This window comes from Callospermophilus lateralis, unplaced genomic scaffold (assembly GCF_048772815.1).
Source record: "Callospermophilus lateralis isolate mCalLat2 unplaced genomic scaffold, mCalLat2.hap1 Scaffold_83, whole genome shotgun sequence".
NCBI lineage: Eukaryota > Metazoa > Chordata > Mammalia > Rodentia > Sciuridae > Callospermophilus > Callospermophilus lateralis.
Genome location: NW_027516368.1, coordinates 3,853,944 through 3,881,033, shown reverse-complemented (window position 1 = coordinate 3,881,033; position 27,090 = coordinate 3,853,944). Strand labels below are relative to the sequence as shown.

Genomic DNA, 27,090 nt, shown 5'->3' with positions numbered 1-27,090 from the left:
AGAAATACTAGTTGTTTTCATGACTAGTTTGAAGTTAAGGTCACACTTTGTTTGCCCTGACAGTGATTTATAATTTTCAAAAATAGCTTTTAAAACATTTACTTATTCTGTTGAAAAATAATTTTTATTCATTGTATAAAGTTTGAAAATATAAAAATTATAGAGGTGAAAATAAAAATCTCCAAAATTCAAACCACCCCCAAAATAATGACTATTTACATTTGGCACCTGCAGCCTTCATTCTACCAAATAATTTGCACTAAGCACACCTCCTGCATCTACACAGCCAGTGTGTAGTTAGTTACCTTTGGAGAAAAGACTACGTAGTAGCCAGTGCCCTTGGCTCTGCAGGTCAGTTTGCACATGTCTGCTGGAAGGACGCCTGCATATTTGGGAACCCATTCTACGAATGTTTTGACTCCTTTTGCATCAGACTGATAGCCTTTTTTGGCCTCACATTGCTCATGACGAAAAGATTTACCTAGGAAACAAAACATGTTACTTTAACACTTGACCTGTTCTGAGCCTTACATATAATCTTGTGCATTTGAATAATTAATTTTAAGGAGATGATGCTAACTTTATCACAGAGCTTCTTTATGCATCCACGCTGAAAGATTTTATATCATTGTCTTCCACTTCTGTCTGCAGGATCATTATCTTCCAGTTCCCTGAATACACCAATTTGTTTATAAAAATAATTTAAAATCACTCACATATTTGTTATTGATTTGCATACTTGTGGAACTGTGCAGCCTAATATAAATGTTATTTCCCTAGCTTCTCCTATTTATTTCTGTTAGAGTTCAAACACTTGTGGCACAGGGTAGTTACTGACGCAGAGTAACATACCATTGGGTGGGCAGGGCATCACACTGCAGGAGCGGTAGATGGCTCTCTTCCCTGTGCAGTAGCGGCCACTGTTTCTGGGCGCAGGATTATTGCAGTGGCGATAGGCAAACTCTACTACTCCCCCACATGAGCGAGACAACTGGCCCCAGGGTCTCCAGGACCCCCAGTTGCCATGGCTTGATGTCTGGAATAAAAAAGAGAAGCTTTTCTTTCTTTTCTTTTCTTCTCTTTTTTTTTTAACTCAGAAGGAAAACATTCAAAAGGTACCTTTAGAAATCACTTGCATATAATGAGACAGTGGAAACCTCATGACAGTTACATTTTCATCAGATTGAACATGATCGTGCTCTGGAATTGCAACACATTTCCAATTCCAAGCAATTCATCTTTCCCAGCCTTTACGGCCAGTGCCAGAGGATCTAATGCATCCTACTAAATACTAAGATACCACAAAGAACGTCTTCTGTTTTCTATGAGACATTTTAAATTATGCTTTCTGATATTGTACAACTCTGTTGGTAACCACTGGACCATGTTCTCTTTCTGTACACGCTGATCTCAGGTCTTTGATAAAGTGTACAATGTTGATAGCTTTGCAGGAGGCCCGGCATTGTTCAATTGTGATTGCAAGTCCCTGTCTTTCTCCGTCTTTAGCCCTGAAGCTCTAGGGTCCTTCTGATGATATCATGTATTCTGTCTGTGACAGACTCTGATCCATACATAAATGTATTTCAATGGCTTGGATGATTCCTAATTAGTTGTGACAGAAACTGAAGGACACCTGCACCCTACATGCATGTACCCCATAGGGAAGGAAGAGCTCTGTACTGACAACCTAGGTCTAGTCCCCTGGAAACATTGTGGGATGAAGCTGAAAGATTCAGAAAGGAAACATATTTCCCACAATTTTGTCCAGGGAATGTGTGCAGAACTACCTCTGGCTGCCTGTGTTGGGGTATCTGACAGCATTAAAGACTAGGAACCCATTCTACAAATGTTTTCTATGTGACAGCCTGTAGAAACACAGGTGATAAATACAAAGCAGCATTCTTCTGGGACGTGGCAAAATCTTCCAAGTGAGAGAGAACACTCAGCATGATCTGGCCTTGAAGATTAAGGAGGCAATTTGTGACCTGAAGCTGGGACTGTGCATTTAGTGCAAACCTATTTCCCCAGAGCAGCCAGAGGTTACTGCAATCCCTAAAGTTAGATGAACTTGCTATCAACGGAAGCAAAATGACCGTTTGGAGCTTGCCAAATACATATAAGGACCATGGCATTGGCTCTGCTACTATTTACTTACTAAATTTAAATAAATGTATCTGGAATCTTAGCAAGAGGAGTTTAAAAGTGAGCTTCCAAAAGATGAGTTCTGGGGCCCTACTTGGGGTCTCAATTAGACAGATTCTTGGTCATTTATTTACATGTGAAAGGCTATAATTCCTAAAGAAATACCTAATGTCAGATATTCTCCAGTGTTTGATTACTGACACAAAAAATTGAAACTTATATAGATTAGAAAGGAAGAATCTTTTAACTAAGAAGCCCTCCATGACAGTACCCACACACATCCCATGCGAGGTCTCAGGGATTTGGGTGGCCACTTACTGAGTAGTATTTTTTCTTGGTTTTGTCCACACACTTGCCCTGCAGGCAGATTCTCCCCTTCCCACAGGGTGTCCCTTCCACAGCCAGCAGCTTCTTGGTCAGACACACCATCTGGCCCTGGCGCACCACGGCACACCACAGGCGGGCACAGATGTCCATGCCAGGACACACTGAGTACTCGGGGCCGAATGTCAGGTTGCACTGCTGGGTGGCATCGTAGGTCTGTCCTGGGAGTTCCTCAGGGCCCTGGATTTGCTTGCGTGGTATGTCTAGCAAACAGTTACCTAAAAGAACAACGGAAATTGACCTCCGTAATAAGTTTAGGTTTCACATCGCTAAAAGGGGAGATCTAACAATTAAAGGCTCCAGATAAGGCCGAAGCACTGTGCACCCACAATCTCCATGGAAAAGGGACTCTGCAAGCGGCAAGGGTGGGACTCAGCAGTGCCCTCTATCACCCTTCGTGGGTGATGCTTGTAACGGAATGCCTGTAATGTAGGTGTGGCTGGCAGCATATAAGTACACAAAATTATTTGAAATAGTTTGAAAATATCCATTATGCTGAAACACCAAAACAAGAGAAAATTAGGAGGGACCTTGAGGAAATCTGATAGCATACTTAATAGCAACAATAAATCCTCTTCAACTTGGAGAAACAGAATTCACCCTTGGCATTCTATTTACATCCCATATCTACTTCTCACTTACCTTATCCCTATGTGTTTATCCCATGTCTCCTTTCCACTAGTTCCATAACAGTCAAGTTCGTACCTCATTTATTATAGCACTCACTGAACAAGCATTTGCTTAGTATCTAGAATGTTCTAGAAAGCATACTTAGTATCAAGAATATGGGAAAAAAATGACCCACATCTACCCCTTAAGTTCTCCCAATAAAATGAAAGAGATAGACTAAAAAAGTAGTGTTCCTTTCACACTGATGAAATTTGAGTGAAATTCTTTCAAGATTCATAGAATAAAGGAGTGATGAGAGAAGAAAAGAAACATTTTTGACAATTTAGGACTAGGCCAGCCTTCTGACTCTTCTTTTTCTTTCCTTGGTATCTATTCTTTTGAGAACAGGTATCTGTTGGGTGTTTGGAGTATATCTGTCAAAACCAAATTAGTGTCTTACTGCAAATATTAAGGATCAGGGTGGCCACAGGCAAACAGGGGTGAGATGAGAGGTCTACAAAAGGTGGGACACAGATGAAGCAGATCCACAGGTGACACAGGGCTTTCTCCCCTGAAAATGCTTCCCTGAGAATCCCTGCCAAGTGAGCTTTACTCTATTTATCTTCTTTTGTCACATATGCATGCATATTGCCCATCTATTTCTATATTTTTTGTTTACTTAATTTTAGATTTATACACTGATGATAAAGCTAATAAAAACAATAACAAACATTTGTTCCACACATTATCTACATGTAATAACTTATTTAATCCTCACAAGAACCGTATGAGGCAGTTTCATTTATTTTGCTCACTTTATAGACAAGAGAACTGAGGCATATCATAAGAGGCAGATAATTTACCACATGCCACAAAGCTTAAATTAGGGTCTTATGTCTAGAATCTGCCCTCCTCATTGCATGCCACTTCGTCTTCTGCAAGCATGGGGAGGGCTGTCTAATGTTGCTGCTGAAGGGCAGCTAGGCTAATGGGACAAACACCTGGTCTACCCTCTAAGGCTGGTGAAACACTAACAAGGTGAGTGCTGTTGGCCAAGGCAGTTAACTTCTCCATAATTCACTATAAAGAAATGTGTCTCTCCTCACTTTAACAGTCTAAAGGTAAAATTGGCAAACAAAGATACAAAGGTAGACCAGAAAAATAGGAAACGAAGATAGACAGTTCTCTGTCCAACGTATCTGCCAACCTTTTAGATGTATTATTCTTTTGATTCAACAAATTCAAATCCTTATTTTTTATTGAGAATAACCCCTCTTAAGTGTTCTGCAAATGTTTTTACAGTGACACTCAGGTTTCTTCAAAGTGAATACCTTAGAATTTGTCCATCTGTGATGGAGGCATTATATGAAAATGAATAAAGAGCGAAGTTCCCATTTAACTTCTGAGCCAGGGTGTTTGAAGAGGTAAAGCTTCTGAAGAGAACCCAGAAAAAGCATTAAAAGTAAGAGGCCTGCCAAAGAGAATGTGTGGGAAAAACATCAAGCTGAAAGGAAAACATCCACATCAAGTCAATAGGAAAGAATGACAGGAAAACCTCACTAAGCTCTGTTTACAGGACCAAGATGAGGCACTTCAGAACTCTGTGGAGAGCGTTATCTTCATTGCTAGATGGAAAAAGCATGCTGTGGAAACCAGAATGGCTTAGCAGACTGCTGATGTTAGAAGACTGTCAATAAATCTGAATCAGCAAGAATGCTTTCCAATTCCTGAAAAGTGCTGTCTTAAGAAACTTTTAAAAAATTTTACTCAAAATCACAGATCTTCGGACTGGGTAACTAAATATTATCTGGGAAGTCTTTACCAGGTGTGAATGCATGTGGCATGGGTCTACTTTACTTATCTGGAGGCAAAATGAGTCGCAAACTCACTATGGTTGCAAAGTCACTGACAGTGACTCTATCTCATCAGCTTACGATGAGTGAAGAGACGGATAGAGGGAAAACTATTTGAAATCAGCCAACAACAAGGAGACTTCAAGATGTGGGTTCTCTTCATGACAGAAATTATAAAATTTGAAAACCAAGAACATATTTGCTTTGCTATTAAGAAATAGGTATATCAGTTCTTTTTTTTTTCCTTAGAGGTTGTGTGGAGATAACCTTTAAAAATAAAATGATTTCTTTTTATCAAGTGATCGACATAACTAACTTATTACCATCATGTTCTCAGTCTTAGAATATGTTACTGTACTATTTCTGCATACTCTGAGTCATACAGTCTATAGATGTCCTTTTTAAAAGTTGATGTGTGTCCTTCTGCAATAAAATAGTATGGACATCTCTACTAAACGGCAGACCCACTCCAGGGAACAAAAAATGTTTTTGGAAAACCAGATCTCTGAATCCTTTGCCAATTTTACAGCTTATCTGTTTATATAATTTAGCATAAGAGCTCAACATTCAGTTTTTAAGGTGGTATTAGTAAAATTCAAAGTCACTATGGTTGTACCTTGATAGACACAGAAAGAATGTGGTTGTTTCCATCTGGCCACTGAGGTCCACCAATGGGGTGGAAGATAGTCCTTTCCTCCAGGTGATCTCTGGTTTTACATACCTAACTTCTAGCACTATTCATCTTTCATATAAATGTTGCATGGAAATTATCAGATGAACGTTGCTGTTCTTTATATTTTCATTTTCCTTCTGTAATTCTAGCACTTCAGTTATTTCAATCTTTCCATCCTTTCAATACTCAGGCATAAAATTCAGAATTGACCCCCAAATAGCCATGGCATAGAAGAAATCATTGTCCCCACTGAAGCATCCAAAGAGGCCCAACAGGACTTCATATGCTGTCTCGTTGCTTCCTACTTCATCTCTCTGCCTTTGTGCTTCTTCTTTTGGGTCTTAACTGAAATGTCTGACATTAAAAGAGAAATGAGTGCATTTGCCTGCTATTCGATGAGTTATTTGGGAGATAGAGGCAGATAATAGAACAAGGGCATTGAGAAAAGAACAAAGGGCACTGACCTAAAGTAACTCTAAAGTCTGTTTGAGAAACTGTTAGAGGCATAAGGTGCACACTCAGCAGATGAAATGGCAAGGAAATAAGATTGAAAACTCCCCATCCTAAAAGGGGAAGCAAAGCTTTTGAAAAATATAGGTCACCATTGCCTTAGATGTCTTATTTGCATTTCCTTTAAAAGAACATTTATTGTGAAAATCAAGATACAACCATAGTGACTTTGAATTTTACTAATACCACCTTAAAAACTGAATGTTGAGCTCTTATGCTAAATTATATAATCAGATAAGCTGTAAAATTGGCAAAGGATTCAGAGATCTGGTTTTCCAAAACCATTTTTTCTAACTAAAGTTCAATGTTCAGTGAGGGACTGTAAACTTTGCTTTTGAAATAAGCTACATGTTAATATTTTAAGTATGTCTGTAGATTCTTCTTAGCAGCCTTTGTTGTGGGTGATCTTGAACTGTCCCTACCTGGGTGGTGGCCTTTCGCATCATCCGGCACTGTGGACTCAGAGATACAGCAAACACAGCTATCTTTTTTGGCCTCAAGGTTATTAAGTATTGGAGAGAAGAAATTCAATAACCTGCTTTCACTGCACAATTTCTCTGGCAGTGCTTACCTTTATTTTAGAAGAGCACACTCCCAGCCAGCTTGCCTAGAACTAATGGGTATAAACACTCAGGACTTCTGCAAGTCTCTTGGCCAGGCATAGAGGAGTCCCAGGGGACATGGCTACTCCTTTCTGAATTACGAATCTCCAGACACAGCTACTTTTGAGTGTGCACATTGGCTTCTCAACCATAAATTAATTGCTGCATATTTCTTGTTGGATCTAAATCAGGAAACACTCAGTGCTAATGAATTTAAGTTTGGCAGTGGTTGAGTGCTACAAATGTCCAGCCACTTATAGCTAATAATTTTAAAATAAATCAAGTCTTCGAATTTAGTTTCTTAGGTCTCCAGCTCTTTTGGAGGTGGGAAGGGAAGGATAAGATGTTATATAGGATGGATGTTCCAGATAAAGTAATCTTTAGATACTAAGATACCATCAAAAATTATGTACATTTTGGGTCTGGAGATGTGGCTCAGTGATAAAGTTTTAACCTCACATATATGAGGTCCTTGGTTCAATCCTCAGCAACACACATATAAACACACACAGACACAATTACACACATTTTGTATAACTGAGAATACTTACTTAAAAAAATAACAATTGCTTTTCAGTCTTTATACTAGTTTTACCATTTAGCCTTCCTCAATAACTGAAAAATCATTCTTTTTCTGAATTTATTGCATCATGCCAAAATATAGAGGTAACTTTAGGGATAATACTAATGTGATAGCACTTTTGACCATTTGTAAAATGGGATCAGACCACTGGACATTTTATGGTTTGGGGCTATATTTCACTGTTTTTGTTTCATCTTTATTGTTAAACAATGCCACTTCTTGCCCTCAGTTTACCTATCTGAAATCTTCCCCATCCCCTACAACTATTTTATTGCTTAACATTGTTAATGTCCTAGAAAATTAGAGCAGAAAAATAGTAAAAGTGTAAAATATTAATAACAGGCATCTGACTGGAACCCTGCATAGCTCTCTAGGAGTAAAGTGAAAGGTTTTGTGACAAGGATCCTAAAATCTTTTGATACCTAGACAAAATATATGTTCATTTTTCTTCCTTTCTTGAGCTTCAACATTCTCCTTGGTTTGCTCCTAGGTTCCTTAGTTCAAATGTCAGAACCTCAATCATCTAGAAATTGAGTTTCCTAATTCCTGTGGCTGGTTTTGCACTTCAAATGATTTAAGTCAGTTTGGAGGGTCCCAATTAAAAAGTTAATTAAGCTAATTTGAATTCACAATTAAATAACAGTACTATAGTGTACGTGCTTCAATTCTGTGTATGCTATTTTTAGAAGAAATGAGACATAATTTAGCTTTGCCACTCTTCCACACTACTCTCTTTTATATTTCATTGTTCTGAAATTACTTTAATCATTATATGTGATTCATAAAATAGAATTCTTTGTTTTGGCTAGAATAAAACACTGCCTAACCAAACCAATGTATTCAAAAATAAGAGAATCTAAATTTGATGAAAAAAGTCAATACATAAACTGAGAATTTTCTGTTCAAAGAATTCTAATAACTAAATATGTTTATTTAATATACATCTGGAAAATTCAGAAATTTTAATCAGTGCAATTGAAAAAGATCTATGTCTACTAAAATTATGTTTTTGTTTTCTATCATGATTCTTTTTGAACAGAAACAGAGATTTAAAAAATGTAAATTTGTTGTACAACTGTTAAAATTCAGAGTATAAACTTCTTTAAATACAGAAATAATGTTAAAAGTTGAAGACAGTGCTGAAAGCCTATTTACTGCACAGAAAATAAGATCATGATTTTCAGAATATGAAATACATAAATCATTCCAAAATTATGGCATTAAGGAACAAAATTCTGCACAGCATTGTAATTAGTTGACCTAATACTTGTTCAGGAAAAAAAATTGGTCCCATTTTAGCCATAAGTATTTGCTGCCTTAGCAACTAAATCCATTCATTTAATGAGTCAAGGTTTAGCTCAATCTTTTGGAATGTACAAAGTGTGATTTTGAAATTAGATATTAATGTTATTTCATTCTCAGAAAAAAATAAAACAGCAAAAGTAATATTAGGGGTGAAGTGTTAAGGTTCCACTGAAGACAGACTTTATCAGATATTGACTTGATATATGTAGATAAAAGAATTAGGTAAACATTTATTTTAGGACTTTATCATCATCTAACCATCATTGTTAATGAATAAAACATAAATGCTCATTTTATTATTAGTCTAAAGGAAAAGCCTAATATATTGCTTTCTAGTCTATTCTGAAGTTTTTCAGTTATCAGGCTGACCTTTCACTAACAAACAACATTTATTTTGTATTGAGAGGAATATTACACCAAGCTGGACTCAGGTTAGTTTTAGGGATAGATAATGTAAACAGCAGCAAGTAGCAAAAGGCTTTAGAGTTCATCAATGATGTAACAAGAAGGAATAAATGAGCAAATTCTGGCTACATAATATCAAAGAACTGTGTGGCTGAAGTTCTTTCTGTCTGAAATGACTTTTATTATCCTCATTTTGACACTGTGTGGCTAAAGTTCAAGATGCCTAACACTCTTAAGAAATTACAAATATAATAAGTTATAAACTTTGTGGATTGGGAAAGGCCATCATCACAGATGCTGAACCATACACCATAAGGTAACTTAATGAAAAATTATTATGGTATTTGATTTAAGCACCAATTTTAGAAAAAGATGAATTTTAAAAGAGCAAAAATGAAGAATATGTTCTTTTTAGTAGATGATGTGAAGTGAATTATATGATATCTGAAGATCTCTCCTCGATGCTCATGTGTCCACCCTCCTAATTTCCTATTATTTTTAAGTAATAAAGGATGTGAGAAAATTTGCAACAGCTTGTTTCAGAGATTACTTCGGGGCTAGGATTTATTATTTCTAAAAATTATAACTTCCTCTATTTCTATAAAATTTACAGCTCTAATCCTAGTCTTAAAGATTTAATAAAGTGTACTATGTTCTTGAACTGTCTCTAAAGGATAAAGTCAAAGACTTTCTTTGAAGTTCTTAAAGTGCTTTTCCATCATTTAGATTTCTTTTCTGTTTCTGTTTTGCAGTTTTTATTCTGCTTTCAGGGGAATCTGCTATCAGAATGAAATCAAATTCTTCCAGTCAATGAAAATCTAGAGCGAAAGCTTCCTTTGCGGGTTTTATGTTGCCATGAAGAGAATCCAGTAGAACTGTCACCTACACCTAAACCACACCCCTGTAATAGGCATGTAACAAATAATTCTGAGAGTTGTATTAATAGCAGGCAAACCAAGATGTCTGCCAAAGTTCTCACAGGAAGCCAGTGGTGAGAGAGGGAATAAAAGCCAGGCTTTCAGGGCACCCACTAGGCATTCTGTGTGGTCTCCCACACGGTTTCTCTTTTGGACTTTACAATTCAAAAGCAAAAATACCATAGCTATAAAGCCACCAGGGATGCTGGCATTACACACCAACAGACAATCAATTTCCTTGCTCCTATTTTGACACTGTCTAAACAACCAAAATGAACATTATGGGAAAGCAATAAAGTAAAGTGCCTAAGAATCCCAGCTTTCTTCCATTGAGCCTCTGTTGTCCTGAAGGATACATACCATGGCCGTCATCCAGGAATTCTGTGATGGTGACTGAGGTACATTTGGACCAGGGCTTGAATGCATCAATGCTGGTTAGGATGGAAGACATTAAGCGTTTATCTTCTGTGGAACCAAAGTTCTCTTCACAGAATTTGGAATCATCATGGGAGAGGCCAAGTAGATGTCCTAAGGGAGAGAACAGAGAAGGCACAAATGTGGGAGCGAATAAAGGAAGTGCCAATGACGAGTGGTTTTGCATTTCTATTTTTTCCTGACAATTATGCTGACACTTGATTTTTTTGTTCCCCAATTGTAAATGAGTTCATTTTAATTTCTTTCTCACCCAAAGACTGCATTCTAGAGAAATAAAAGCTGCGTATAGTTAGTGGAACCATTAGTTGGGGTGAACATTTGGAAGAACACTGAAAAATTTGAGAATGGATAGTCCCATAATTCATCTGGCTCACATATGCTCAAAGACACATAGAAACAAAGCCTTATTTAGAATCTAGAATTTGCGAGGCAACTGTGGGATTATGTCATAACCCTCACCACATATTATTTTGATTGTCTAATTTTCTGCCTTCTCTGATCAACCCTAAGCCCCATGAGATCAAAGTGCATCTGTCCCCAATTCTCTGTTGAAACCTTTGCATTTAACTTAATGCCATGCAAGTTGCAAACACTTGAGAGAGGGTTCTTGAATTTCAGAGATTTATTTTCTTGGTCAAGTACTTAAGTATTTATGTGAGATGTACTAGAGAGGCAAAGACAGAGAGGGAAAATGAGTAGCTTTTAGGTTCCATGCAAATGTAAGCTTACTTCATGTCTTCATTTCTTTTTGTTATTTAGGGAGCTGTGACTGATTACTAGTCTCACAAATAAATAGCTTATTTTGAAAGTATATTCATCTCCATAAAGAAATGTTGGAAAGATCAAGATGCCCTTGATGGAGTGTTCGAGACTGCAAAGCAAATAGATACTGGGATGTGATTGATCAGCCAGGTGGTACTTGTTCTTAAATCTCCCAACCAGGCTCTCTGTATCCCAGCCCACACTATTGCCATTCTGTTAGTCAGATACCATTACACACAGTACATCACCACATTCCTATAATCTGAGTAAATTGCTTTTTATTACATAATACCAATTTTCAAGCAGTTTAAGGATAAATTGACATTCCCCAATATATCTAAAAGGCTACTTTAAAAAAACTCAGGTAAGCAGTTCGAGCAGTTTGCAGAAACTCTAAAAAGTAGACAACAAATTACCCTATCAGTGTTTTTAGCAAAGCTTTGTAGAATCATATAAAATCCACTGAAAAGCATGCAGAATATAATAGAGCAAATTGATTCCTTCATTTTCCTTTGGTTCCTGAGTGCCAAGTACAGAAACTTGGGCCATTCTATCAGGAGTCCAGCATACACAGTCAAACTCAACAGAGAGGAAATCTTTCATGTTGCATTCCGACTACTTTTGGCCAACTTGTTAAATCACTGACACCTCATAATAAAATTGTTCACTGAGCAGCTGACTGCTGTTGTGGCTGAAATTAAGTGACTAGGGCTCGGTGACCTTCCAAGTCACCACATATTTATGCTATTTATTTGGTAATTGACTTCAACAGTATTTATGAGGCTAGCAAGTTCTCTCTGGAAAACCCTCCCACTGTTATGCTCAGTTTGTTTGGACAGAAGCATGAATGTGCATCAGACATTATAAAGTATGTCCTGGATAACGTGCAAAGGCAGATTAGGAGGGACCTTCTAATTTTTGAGTAGTGTGTTAAGATTTTTAGGATCACAGACCACGGAAAAACAGAATCGTCCTTAAAATTACTGGAAGTCATTTTGTCAAACAAACACTCACTGAGAATCCATTGCACAGATCCTGAACTTTTTCAAGGTAGAAGCCTTATCAGCTTGCACTGTGGGAGTTGTGTGGAAAAATTTTATATTTAAGTTTTTGATCTGGTACATAAGAGAAAAAAGGAAAAGTGGCCCAAAGTAACCTCTGTAATACAATATATATTTGAATCCAGATTTTCTATTTTGAAAAATGTGATTATTGCATTCTATTTCATAAGATATTCATATGCATTAAATGCAGTAACAGCCTTTTCCTTCAAATTGATATAAATAGCACTTTCCATATGCAGTTTTATTACTGTATCAAGGGATTTTCACTTCATTTGGAGGCTAGATTTTAGATTTCTGATTTAAAATACAGGCTGTATGGCCAACATCAAATTCACTTTGAGGGGCTGGGAAAGTACCTTGTTTTTTTCTTTCATATAGAGGGGCAAGGCATATAAATGTAAAACATTTTAACTATTTCAGCAAGGCATCTTACTTTTAAGATGGCATAATTTAATGGATCATTTGACATGCTATGTGGCATCATATTGTGATATTTTCTTTTTGCTACCCAAATTTACTAGTTAATCCATGGAATCTTTTTATTTATTAATTTTTAATGCATCATAGTTATACATAAGAATGGAGTTCATTCTGTCATATTCATGAATGCATATAACATAGTTTTCTCCATTTCAATTCCCAGTAACTCAATTGCCACTGAAGTTACATCTAAGAAATTGTACCACAGAAGATTGCCATGCTGATCATGAACAAATCTTAGCTCCACCTCCTCTAAAGCTGAAAAGAGATGTGAATTTTCTAAGATCCCCAGAGTCAGGCAGAAATGGATTGGACTGCCTGGGGTTTAATTGAAAGAGCAAATGAGCCTTCTGCTCTCCAAGGGGTAAGCCCATGAGCTGGCTGGGAGAAGCAGACTCTCTCTAGAGCAGGGAGAGTTACAGGCAATGGGATGAACCTGTGAGCACCCCTGAAACAGGCAGTGAGTTCCAGAGTGGCTGGAACCAGGTCACAGTGAGAGACCATGTGACTTCCCCTCAGGAGCTGGATGGAAATTGAAAAGGAAGATCAATGTGAGGAATGCTTGGATGCTCTTCAGGAAAGATGTGACACACATACTAAAGGATGTGAACAGCAAAAGGAATAGAGTTTTAAAAATATGAGTGCTCAATCAGTTTTGCTAAGATGTCTAATGTCAGTCTTAAATTTTCCAATATCCTTGAACCCTGAAATGACAAGGTCATATACCAGCATGAAGATACTTTAAAAGGAAGCTTACATGAGAGCTCACACTATGACCCTGATGCTTACTAACACAGGAAATCTGGACTCTAGGAAATTAAAATATAACATCATAGCTGACAACTGTGTATTTCAAACAGTTGCAAAGGTGAATCAAAATTTAGACTTATCATCCAGGATGGACTTAAGCTTCTCAGACATCTACCTTTTCAGGGAGAAATTTGCTCATAAATCATTTACGGGAATGTTCAGAATGAATGGTGTGGACTAGAGATGAAGGATTTCTGAAACAGGCAGGCCTCAGCAGCATCACCCACAGATCAGACTTAGACATTCATGCCCAGAAGCTGAAACAGCTCCTGGAGCATCTGAAGAAGTGTTGGAGAAAGCGTTTACAACACTAAAGGAGTTTGTTGTTTTCATTACGTTGTATTTCACAATGAGCTTTTAGAGAAATACACAGCAGCAAGGTTGGTGGAAGGGACATAGGAATGGAATCAAGAAACACAAAGAAAGGCAATTCATGCCCTTGAAGAGATGAAGTTATTTCCTTCTCCAGAGTCACAAAGTAGGAACAGAAGAGTGGGGAAAATTGGGAGCTAAAAAAGATCTTTGAGAAAGCTCCTTCAGTAAAACAGGGAGTGAAAACTAGTGAGAGAAAAGGTGGAGGCAGACTTAGGGGCAGCCATTCACTGTTGGGGCTTCAGCTAAATATCACAAAGTCTTGTTTGGGGGAAGAAACAGTATTTGTATTTACAGCCATTTGTAACTAGCAGACATGCAAAACACCGAAAAGAAATTTGCTTGGGTAATTCTGTTTACAATGCTATCTTTTATAGAGAATCCTTATTTTTTATGTAATTGTAAACTTCTCACCTGAAATTCTGAGGTAATGAAAGGCTAAACAGTCTAATATAGTGTATTCACTTGATAATAGTCTCAAAATAAATTGTGGAGTGGGTGACATATCGAAGCCAGAGTGAAATTTCCAGAATCATGCAACTATCTAATCCATGAGTATTTTCTGAGAGACTCAAGAGATGTGTTGGGGGAAAATGTGAGGTGTTCCCACAGTTCAAAATAAATTTTGATGTTTGAAGTCACCAGCAAAAGTCAAGGTATAATTTGTTAGGGAATATCCATCTCTTCTTAATACATACAAAAGCCATGCTAATAAGTACCCATCCCACAAAATAAGATCAAGAAAGAGTTTTTTTTTCTCCTGAATTATACTAATGAAATTAGTTTAATGATGCATTATGTCAAAGCAAAGCCCCTAGTAACAATTCTCAGTTATATTGTTCTTGCAGAAATAGCAAACAATTGGTCATTTGAATATTCTTCCAGTGTGACAATCTTCTTTTTAAATTGGTACATAGGTTATGTTTTGTTAAATAAATTTCATCTTTGAATTCCCAAGAGAGATTTAAAGAACATCGAGTCTCTTTAATCAATGAATTCACTGTTGGAAAATCAGTGATAACAAGTGGAGGAGTCAGGACACATTAAGGGAAACTGGTAGGCAGGCTTCCTAGTCAACTCAGGTATTGCTGTACAGTTATGGCTGACTTACACTATTAACCTCAGGAAGGAAACTGCTTGTTTTTCTGAACTTTGGTCTGCGAATTAAACTAAATTTCAAACTCCTGTCTCCTGATCCTAAACTGACCAATGGTCAAGGGGACACAGCACCACATCCTATAAAAAGTTACCAGAAGCTCTGTAATGTGTTTACTTGGGAAACAAGTGCTCAGATGAAGAATCTGTTTCTTAAGGAGGTCATGTTTTTATTTTACCTAATTTTCCAGCTGGGATTATGGAGGTACAAGAAGGTTTAGCCAGGGATTAAAATGTGAGTCAACAGTTCAAACAGGATCGGAATCTAGAACTGAAGAAAGCATCCATGAGCTCTAACAATTGGATGATCCCTGTTGAAACACAGATCCTTATATAGAAGTGATGAAATTCTCAAATGACCATTTGAAAAATTAAATATAAAAGGTAAACATGATATCAGTTACACAATTTGGTTGGAAGAAAATAATCCCCTCCACTATATACCTAACTGTGTCAATGTCCTTTTGAATTAAATTTGAGATTATTTCCTTTAAACTAAATACTATTTAAGAAAACATTCATTTTAGGATAGTATAAAAATTTGGGGCTCTGGAGCCAGGGGAGTTGAGTTTGAATCTTACCCTAGCAGTAATAGTTCTTAGGCTTAGCTTTAGAAAATTCTCTGTGTGTCAGTTTCTTCCTCACTTGAGTGAAATGTAACTACTTCCCCGAGCATTTTGTAAAGATTAAGTAGCATAAAAGATGTAAACTGTTTAGAACAGGTGCTTGATATATACCAAGGGACCAGCTGACTTTACTGTCCTCATTGATCATTGTGCTCTCACTATGGGTATATGCTAGTCTTTGGTGATTTTAATATTGCTAAACACCTTGATTTGGGAGGGGAAGAGAAATATTCCTAGTTACTAGAGGAGAAACCAATTACACAGTAAGTGCAATTTTCCATTTTCTGCCAACTTCAACTTGATTTCCACACATGCAGCAGAAAATCAAGAGGCCTCCCCTAGAGAAACACGAATCGGGATTTGATGTTTTAAAAATTTAACAAGCACTAAATCATTCAATACTGTTAGACATATAGCAAAGACCTATTCCTACCTTTCATCTGAGGCCAAAAAAGACAGTGTGGCACTGCTCCAAGCTAGATAGAAAAAAAATGTTCCGTTCACATTGATTAAAGCGATGGGTTTGGGGATAAATAGCAAGTTAAATCCCAGCTTCCTTCTCACCTCACATCTCACAGCCAGTTTGGACATCTGATGCTGTGCACTTAGCTTTGGTCTATGGTGTGTCAAGGGCTTCCACAGCTTTTCAAAACATGGCCTTGTTTAATCTAATCATCGATGGGAGTAGTCACAGGCTGATCAGCACAACCAGAGAACACCCTCTAACCACAACAAAACACAGGCAACCATGCTGTTGTGTCTCGGCTATTTCCCAAGTCTTCACTGAATATTTGCTCTTGACTTTTTAAAATTGCCTGGCTTTATCTTAGGAAGCACATTGGAGTCTTTCATGGTGCAGAGATTCACTTAACACATTTTATAATTAATACTATAAAGCAAACCTGTGGCATGTTTGCAAATTATGGATTTCATTAATCTAAATAAAATCAGATTGTTCTCCCTAGTGTATTAGAAGCTGGCTTGACATCAATAAAACTATTGTTTTTAACAACCATGTGTGTGCAGCACGTGAAATCTTTATTATTACAAGTCTATAATAAAAGTTTGACAAGTTAAAAATATAAACTCAAATTGTAAACTTATATCAACTTGAAAACTTTCTGCAGTTCACATTTGGATTGTAAAATGGCTGTAAACACATTCCTACCTTCAGCTGCACAATCCTGAAGGATGACTTCTGATGCATAAGTGACTGCCAATAGACATTCACAACTCTTGAGAGGGTGGATCCTACTAGAGAGATTAAAATAACTATGAGGAGAATAGAAGCCATGGTTAAAAAAATTGCCTGGAGCTAAGTTCCCAAGAGCATGGATTCATTTATTTATTTAATAAAACTATAGAAGAAATCTTACCTATCTGGTGAAATATTTGCATCACATATTTTAGATCTTTTAAATTTTGGGTAACAATTCCGGTAAATTGATATAGAAAAAGTTTATTTTTTCCATTTTGTTGCACAATTAAGGTATTAAAAACTCTCTTGCTTTGAGGTAATATTGAAGCATAATTGTTCACTTCAGGTTACATTGCATAAAGGGGAGTTGAGACATCGAAGTGAATAGCTGGAGCAAATTATAAATAGTTTTGGAGTCTACTGTGATTTTTCTGAATTCTATATTATGTCATTCATTTTTGGATCACACAACTTGGGAAAGGGCAGTTCGGTTTTTAGCCAAATCAGAAGAATAAAGGATCCAATACAGTTTATATGTAAATAAAAAGACCTTAAAGACAATAAAAAATAGTGAGAAGGTAGTCACCTATGAGGAAGAAGACCTTAACCAGGTACTAAATCTTCTAGCACTTTGCCTTGGACATCCAGTCTCCAGAACTGTGAGAAATAAATTGCTCTTTGTTTTTAAATGCCCAGTCTATGATATTTTGTTTCCAAAGCCTGAACTGAATAAGAAAAATACTAAATGAGGAGAAATGGATTCTATAAAGCACAATAAGCAGATATGGACACAGGAAAGACAGAAAGCCTTATTGAGGTAAGTGATAGAAAACAATGGTCCTTCACAATATCTGATTGTCCTTTCGTTCATGGGAATATGGGAAACTACACCTGTCACTAGGCCCATATGATTAGCCATGAACAATGAAAAGTGAAAGAAAATGGCAATTCACTTCTGCGATGCAGCAATGGAAATTCAAGGTGCGCTTCTCCTGTTTCTCGTTGTACAAGGTACTGAAAGTGGAGACCCTAGTGAAGGAAGCAGTGTCAAAAGGAGAGGCCACCTACTATACTAAGCCAATACCTGGAGGACAGAGTCAACCACACCTGAGGCTGACTTTACAGCCTTCAGAAATAAATTGTGTTCAGCCACTGAGGCTATGAGTTTGTTGCATAGACTGATTTGTCTTAATTAATATGGGAAATGATTAAATGATAAAAAACATGCACTAAAGTCTTAATAATATTTATGAAGTATCAATTTGCTAACAGCATAACATCGTAGGGGAAAACCTAAGTTCAAACTCTGAAGTGGGCAACATATTGAAATGGGAAATCAAATTATGTCACCATAACCATATTTATATAGATACTATTGGAAATGGTCAGATTCTGTCCACTGACTGCCTAGGCAGAAATCCTGCCAAATGGAAGCAGGATATGGGATCATATTGGCCTTATTCAAGAATTGTTTAGCAGGAAGTTGCAAGCAGTAGATCTATTCAGGCCACATGAAAGCTGGTTCTGGGAGGTAAACAGGGATGATTCCTGCATTCTCAAATTAGTGGCAGAGGGAGAAATAAATGTCTCTCTTATTCTGATGTTGTTGTCATTTTGTTGAAGGTTTCTAAAACCGTGATTCCGAATGAAGTCAGCTCAATAGACAAACCAGACAGATACAAAGAGTACAGGAGGCTTCTGTTCAGCAATAGATTGCCTATTGTAATATGTAAATTGACTCTTCTTACAGCCTATATCCTTTTGATTATTACACCATGATCCACGTCACCAGTGCATAGTATTATAGGGAAAAAAATACTTATTTCCGTAACTATGGCAGATTTTTGGAAGCATGGAATATTAGGAAATAAATAATTATTAATGGGTTCGGGGTGAGGTTGGGTGGGTAGGAAGAATAACTTCTACAGTTCTATAGCACAGGTTGACAAAAACTAACTATATTTCCAAACAGGGAATAGAAAAGATTTTGTATGTCCCCAACACAGAGAAATTATAAATGCTTGACACCATGGATATGCCAGTTACTCTGATCTGATGATTATACATAATAATCACATTTGACAATGTCATCCTGTATCCCATTAATATGTATAACTATTATGAGTTGATTGAAATATTGGGTAATTTTACTGATACTATTGAAAACACTGGGATTTTTTTTTGATTAAGCACTAGTACAACAAACTTCTTCATTTTTATCCCATTCTTCCATGAACACATTTATTTAATTTGTAAAAAAATTTCCCTCACTGCAGGTCTTCCATAGTAATCACCAAATAATTCTCAACTTCTGGAAAGAAGATTGGTTTGCAAATCCTTTGCTTGTGCATGCTTATCTAATGATTAAACCATGTTTTGCTCAGCCCTAAGATGCTCTAACTAGGTGGATAAAACATGATATATGTTGTCTTTATTCCCAGTAGAAAGAATTGCACACTGTGAAGAAATGAAAGATAATTTGAAATGAAAATTATTTTAAAAATCTCTCAAACTCTATATTTAAATGTCACTTAAGTAATAAACTGATTAATTTTTATCAACTATGGCACATTGTCTATGCTGTTATTACATTTTTATTATCTGTTTATTATCTTTTTGGTGTCCATAGTTCACCATCAATGGTTAATTCTGGAATCATGCATAGTAATTGTTTTTCCTAATTTTCTTAAGTTCAAGCTATAAAACCTAGATTAATATTTCATCTTTAAAATTACATAAAATACTTGTCTTTGTCTTACATTCATGGCCAAGAATACTCTTCATAAGAGCAGCAAAGAAAGATGAACTCATGCAGAGGGAAATTGTCTAGTCTTAGGACTGGCATGTATGTGTAATTGGCAACAGACGGATACGACATGCTGTTATATTTTGCAATGTTGTCACAATTCAAAACAGGACATACATACAATTCAAAACAGCCCCTACAGTCTGTATGAAATATGCTTTTTTCAGCCTTTCTTGATTCTGATTGATTATGTAGAGTTCTTAGAGAGTGACAGTACAAGTATAAACTCTCAACTTGCCACTCCAATAAAGCTTCACCTTCAACCCCAAACGTAGATTGCAATAGCTCAGCAGCAGACAGAAAGATCCAGGCTCAGGCAGTGATGTGCCAATAAATTGAATATATGAAACAAGATGCCATGACTTACAGCATTAATAGGTAAATTCCGTATTGTAAATGTACATACAGTGGCCAGTCTCAAACTATCAACTAACTTGTAAAATTATTGATATTTATGAATCAACACTTATAAAACCAAATGGGAAGGTTAATAGCATACCACTTCCCTGAGCAGGGATCTTAAGAGAGGAACCAGGATGCTGTCGCAATGCAAGCTTTTTCTGATCCCACTTTGGGAAGTCCTTAGAGGTTATCTACCATCTAAATCTTGACTACCTCCTCTTTGTCTATATTTTATGATTATATTTGGGGAAAAAGAGCTGTATAAGATTTTCTTTGGGTGGAAGTATGTATAGATTCTAACTGATAGACCCACTTTCTTCCTGAAACATGGTAGAATCAAAAGTATAAAGCTACCAAAATTTGGAGACCTCCTACTACATTCTGCCTTTGGATTTATTAACAAATCCTGTAACCAAGACTGGATGAAGTTTAGAATCTGGGAAAGAATTTGATGTTACTCTAGGGGCACTAAACAACTACCCTATTTAGTCTCTGGATTAGTGAGCAATAGAAAAGTTTATTTCCATTCCCAAAGAGAGACCTGGATTGTAAAATACTTTGCAAACTACAAAGTGGAGGAGCACCATCAATTTTTATTGCTTTTTCCCCCTCTAATCACGATTGTCTCTCTGATTCCTCCTGTGTTCTTGTCCTTATTTTATTCTTTTCTTTGCTAACATCAAGCACTCATCAGAGGTTGTTGAAATCCCAACTGGTGCATTTCAGTTTCATTTACTTCCACAGATTGCATATTTGGAGAAAATATGTTGAATCATTCATGTCCCTAGTTAACAGCTTTTAAATGGGAATTATAATAGCTATTGTTCACATGAGCTGAGAATTATAAAATAGTTGGACTTATTTAAGCTCCATGCTAAAATCACTGTCTTTGTGCTTAATTAAATTCAGTTGTTTTCCAACTTTCTAGCTAACTATACTAAAAATGAGGTTAAAATCTGCTTTATTTGTATTTGATGCCAAGAGAACAAGAGATCAACATAGTTATATCTAAAGGGAAATATATCTATCAATACATACATGTGATTTTGCAGAATGTCCCAAATGTGCACATTTCTCAAGAGGAGAGAAAAGAGGATCTGCAGTAATGACTTTTGTTGCAAGAAGAACATAAACAAGTTGAAATCCTTTCATGATAACAAAAGTCACACCAAGAAGGGTTGGACTTGGTCCATGCTTTAGGAATTTGCAGATATAAAGGGTTAGTTATCTTCTACTCTGGCTCCATCAGGTATAGTTTGAAAATATTTTCTGTCAGAGAGACAAAAAAAATGGAATGCATAGATTTTTCCCTAATACAGAGAGCCCTGGAAACTCTTTGCTTTTTCTCTTTATATTTCAGACTTTAATTCAATGCTTGCAATATGACCAAGACATTGATTTTTAATTCAGCAGTCCTCCACAACCACCAACTTTGCTTGAATTCTGCAAGTGTTTTATTTCCTTGGCATGAAACTTGCTATTAAGACATATTGTGAGGGTTCTGCATGCCTAGATTCATAACACTAAGCAGTTTGATATAACATAGCTGATAGGCTACTCTTTTCTTTTTTTTTTTCCTCCGAAAATGTCATCAAGTTTTAGGCAGAGAAGCATATGAGGTAATACAATGCAAATGCCAATAGGATATTAATTTCTAAAAAATGCATCCCGACCATTTGAGTGTTACAAGAAGTCTTTCTCAGTTAACTCCCCAAAGGGTGTAACAAAAACTAAATGTGTCTGTAAAAAGTAGTTTATAAAACATGTATTACATTATGTTCGGGTGAATGTGGTTTTAGGAGTGTTTCTGAGCACACCATGTGGATCCAGCTCAATCTCTGTATTTGTCATGAAAGTTCACTCCTCAAAAGAAAACATTTCAAACACTCAGAGTCATATCATTTAGGTAGACAGATAATTGGGCTTTTAAGGTCTTTATGTCAACAGAGAAAATGTCCGCCCCATTCCTTAGCTCTAACCGACACTGTTTCTCGATGTTCTTATTAATTCGTGCTATAAAGACACAGGGGCTTAAGTAAAACTTACATGCAGAAGCAGTTGGAAAATGTTCACATTAATAGACAAAGCAATTTGACAACAATTATGTGCCTGGTAGCTTCTTAGCTTTTCTCAATAGCGCACACTTATTTGAGACTTATAATGGTGAAACTTGCAGGTGTTTTCGAGTGAGGATAAAAAATATATGGGGTGGTAATGGTGAGGGTGAGGATGAGTAGAAAGGGAACTTATATTACTATTTCTCTCTGCACAGTTGAGCAATCAGGAGAAGTTCAATAATGATTTCTAAGAATTAAACATTCTGTGTTTCAATAAAGTTGTGGTGAGAACCAGTAAGTACAGTATGTATGGAGAGCATTATAGGGTTGCTTATGCTTACTGAAAGTTAAATCCTTAAAAAGCTCAAGTGAAGAAAGAATATTGGAAATCACATATGAACAGATGGATAATAATAAATGGATAAATGATATTTTGTAACTGCAAGAATACTGAAAGAAAAAAGTGATAAATAAATAAATAAATAAAAAGTAAAAGGAGAGAAAAAAAAATCTTATGTCATGGGTTGGCCACTGCCATTGCTAGATCCAAGTATAAACAGTGGTTGCTTCAAGCTTCTGGGACATCTCAACTGTCTTTCATGTTGAAGACTAATTATATGTCCTGCAATGTCATTACAAGAAGATTTTCCTATATCTGAATTTACTGAGTGCCTCTATCAAAGCAGGGCACACTGTCAACTTTTCTGTCTATCAGCAATGATAAATACAGCCTTTCTACATTTCTAACTTGTATTTTGCTTAGATTTTATTCTGAAGGTATTTATCCAATAGTTCAAGGAGTTGAAGAGAATTCCATGAATTAAAGTGCAATTCTGTCACAGGTAGTAACTGTTTAATGGACCAAAGTCTTAAGGCTGTGCTTTTTCTTGTGGATCATAATTCTCTAAAAGAAAAATCCTGTTCCATTTCTGGAGTTCTAAAAGAATTCTGTTTTGTAGAAATACTTTATGACTATTGCTTCACTTGGGAGCCAGGAAACTTAGAACTGAAGATGCAGTTATTTTAAAAGCTTAGCTGGAAGTTAAATATTAAATGCACTTAAGGACTTTTGCTGGTTTCTGAAGTGGTTGACAAAGTGAGGTCATTTAACATCCAATTTAATAGAATTCTGATGGAATATTGGGAAATAAGTACTGTTCTGCCTTAATACTCCTCTCACGTTAAGAACTGATTTAACCTGAACCTTAAACACTGTATTTGAAATGACAGCTGTTTAAATAGGAAGAATATGCATTTTCTTTCAGAGTGAGAATGCTTTCCTTCTTAATAATCGTGTCCTAATAAATCACAATTATTATACTCACATGACGATGTTCAATCAGACAGTAGAGACAATATATTTCAGGTTTTCCAAGATTTTTTCATGTAAAAAAGAAAAAAAAAGTTGAGAGGATTAACTAATGGTTAATCCACATGCAGAAGGCAGCATAAGGAAGCCAAAGGAAGGCACACAGGGAAAAAAAACAGACTAACAGATGCATCCCTGTCCAGTTGTGTGACAAAGGCTAAAAATTAGGGAGAAAAGGGAAAGGTCTAATTTTTCAACAACAAAAAATATGAAAATGGGCATTGGCTCTACTTGTTCTTTATATTGACCTCATGGTAGAAATATAATCCTTTCAGTTAACAGGTGCTATGGTTTAAATGTGATTGGAATGTGTCCCTCAAAGTTTCATATGCTGCCACACTGGTCCCCAGGTTGGCAGCAGAGGAACCATGAAGACACATCCCTAGTGAAAGGTAATTATGGGACTCCACCCTTATGAAGGGATTAGTGTTGGTCTTCAAAAACAGGTTGGATCTTGCGGAATAGCTAGCTACCATGAGAATGGGTAATTATAAAAAGAGCAGGCCTGACTCCTAGCCTCCCAAATCTCTCTTGCTTCCTGTTTTTCCATGTGATCTCTCCTTCTTGCACTGGATTTCTCTGACTCACAATGATGCTTTCCATCATGCTGTAATGGACCCAGAAGGCCCTTACCAGAGTCAAGCAGATGATGGCACTCTGCTCTCGGATTTCATAAGCTATGAGCTAAATAAACCACTTTTCTTTATAGGTTACTCAGCCTTGGACATTTTATTAAAATTTCATTAAATGAACTAATGAAACATATTAGAATACACTGATATTACTTAATGCCTCACAATGAACCAACAAGAATCTCTGGTGTAAATTATGATTAGTATTCCATCTAAAATGTTGTAAATAATTCCATGACAGTAGAGTTATTCTTTGAAAATATCATATTTAGTTTTAACTTTTCTAAATGCCACATTAAACAAGCCAAAGGACATAAGTAAGCTTGTTTTTAATAGGATATGTTCATTTACCTAATGTGACCCAAAAAATCAACGTATAGTCAATAAGCATAAAATTGTGAATGAAAATGCGGTGCACTTTTCATTGTTCTTCAAAGTTTTCACAACCTGATGTGTATTTCCTATTTATAACACATGCCATTTTAAAATAACTGCATTTAAAGTGCTTATTAGCCAAATGTGCCTAAAGGTTACTCCATTGTCCATGGCAATAGACATCGAATACATCTCTAGGTTTCCTAGAGGTAATTTAATTTTAATTATGAATAGATAAAATGGAAAACTTTTCAAATATTTTAAATACTTCAGCAATAGGAAAACCAAAATAGAGCAAACAAGATCAACAGGGTAGTATTCAAAGGAGTGAAAAACAGGGATCATCTGAGTAAAAAAAAAAAAGAAGTTTGGAAAATAGTTAATGACAATGGATGTCTTTTATAAGTTATAACAGCACATAATTATGTGGGTATGATAATAACTTTAGAGCCACAATTAACATATTGCCCATTCATTACATAAAATAATCTTAATAAATAAATAATAAGTGAATAAGATTTAAGGTTTGATAATGACAACAAAATGGTGAAGAAGCAGTGTTTTTTCCTTGTAGGGAACATAACACCAAGTAGACATTGAAGGCACTATGCTAGTGACAAAAGCATATAGTATTTCTGTGATGGATTAAACTTATTTTGTAAATGAATGGGCAATAGATCAAGGTAAACCATGTGGAAATTAAGAAAGAAGCATATTTTATTAAGAAATCTATTCTACAAGTAGAATTGTTCAAAATTAGATTTTATAAACCTACAATTATAACAAAACTCTTCTTGGCTGGAATATTGAGAGAAACTTGAATGATCTTATATTGGAGAGGACATAAAATAGATTCTTAAGTGGAGTGGGAAGGTTGTTGGCATGGTTACTAAAATTCTTTCCAACCACATGACACTATAACTCTAAAAATATTGTGAGAAGATGCATATGCTTTATTTTTACATTGTAAGTAGATGAGGGTTTTAAGTTATTTGAATGCAATTAAAGATACATAGCATTAATTGGTCCTTTGATTTTTAAATAACATATTCTTATGTATTATATTTTCATTGAAAATTTGAATATGTATTAGTAAAGCTGGTTAATATAAAGTTCATAAAATCCTTTGTTTTCTTTAAAATACTTTCCACCTTGTTTCTGTCCATTGGATTATGTTTTCATCTATAAATAATCATCTTATTACTTTTATACCAATCCCAAGTTTAGCCGAATGAACAATAAGAGGGTAGTAAAGTACCAGAGACTTTTAAACAAACATATTTTAAGTATTTTTTTAATAATTTGTTTAAAACATTCTTTAAATTCAGAATATTAGACATCTGATACATTAGTATAAGTTCAACCATGAGTCCTTAAATCAAAAAATTACAATATTTTACATAAATTTCTGTTTGATTTCTCACACCAGGATTCCCATTAAAATAGATTATCTATAGCATTCCTTGGAATATTTCCTCAGGGATTTTTTTTTTCTTTTTTTTTCATGACTGAGGATTTTGCTTCCTTTTTCTTGTACAAAATAAGGTCTGCATATAGTTGGCAGTAGGCTTAAGAAAGGGGAAAAAAAATAAAATAAAATAAAAAAGATAGGTAGTGAAGATTCAGCCAATACGGGGAAGGGAGGAAAACCCAAATGTAGACAAGGTCGTTGCACCAAGAAAAGTAAAAAAGGTATCGCGCACCAGGCGGGCAACTGGTGCGCACCCCCTCCCGTCCCCTGGCTGCTCCGGACCGGCTGGCTACGGAGTTTCCAAGCTTCGGGGCCACTTCCTTTCTTATTTTGTGGGTTTCCTCGGCTCTGCTGAAACCGGGAGGAAGGGAAGAAAGAGACGGAAAAAAAGCCATAAAAATCAAAACAAAAATGCGGGGGGCAGACTGAGGAGAGCCGGTGAAGCAGCGCGTCCGAGTCCCTTTGGATGCGGTGTCTTCCTGCCCGCCGTCATCCCCAGTCGGCTGTAGAGAGCGCGGAGAGCAGCGCGAGCGCTGTGAAGATGCGAGGAGGTGGAACAATGAATTTATAGCGGCATTCCATCCTGCAATGGCAATTTCAACAATTCGTCACTGCACGCTGCCTCTTAAAGGGAGAGCTTCCCCCACCACTCCCACCCTTCCCCATCTGCGCCTAATCAGATGGGGGAGGGAGAGAGCAAGGGCGGGGGAGGGTGATCGAGGACAGGGAGAGGAGAAGGAGGAAGGGACCAGGACCTGAAGGAGAGGAAGGAGGGACAAAGGAGGGAGCAAGGGCGGGCGGGGTGGGGGGGTGGGGGTATTTGGGGAGAAAAACATAAAATTTACTTGGTCTCATTTAAAGTCACAGCGACTCCGGGTCGTTCTGGTATTTCACAACAAAGAGGGGTGGGTTAGCCTCGGCTTACCTCATCTTCTGGAGGGATGTTTTGGGGTGTTTTAAAAGTTATTGAGACACTTCAAGTCTCTCCCTGCCTTTCTCGCTTGCCTTTCTTGCTTTGGGTAGGAAGTTTCTGCCGCAATTTTTCCCCTTTGCAGGCCGGTGCGCTCAGGCTTTGCAGACGGTACCTCACCAT

General features: G+C 36.6%; 1 protein-coding gene across 1 annotated transcript; it reads right to left on the bottom strand.

The window, feature by feature from the left end:
• Positions 1-278: 278 nt before the first annotated feature.
• Positions 279-27,090, bottom strand: LOC143641041 (A disintegrin and metalloproteinase with thrombospondin motifs 5). Its single transcript, XM_077108479.1, has 6 exons — positions 26,990-27,090; positions 26,230-26,348; positions 10,344-10,511; positions 2,461-2,744; positions 853-1,036; positions 279-481 (listed from the first exon to the last, which is right to left on the bottom strand). Exons 1-6 carry the CDS (start codon positions 27,088-27,090, stop codon positions 279-281), a joined length of 1,059 nt encoding a protein of 352 aa, XP_076964594.1.

Bases quoted from the DNA above. Each gene is read 5' to 3' on its own strand.
- LOC143641041 (XM_077108479.1), bottom strand. From the start codon at position 27,090: ATGGTGAGGTACCGTCTGCAAAGCCTGAGCGCACCGGCCTGCAAAGGG. The intron at 26,349-26,989 runs GCAGGGAGAGAC...TCCCGGTTTCAG, and splicing joins AAGAAAGGCAAGCGAGAAAG to CAGAGCCGAGGAAACCCACA. The intron at 1,037-2,460 runs GTAAGTGGCCAC...TTTTTATTCCAG, and splicing joins CCAAGAAAAAATACTACTCA to ACATCAAGCCATGGCAACTG.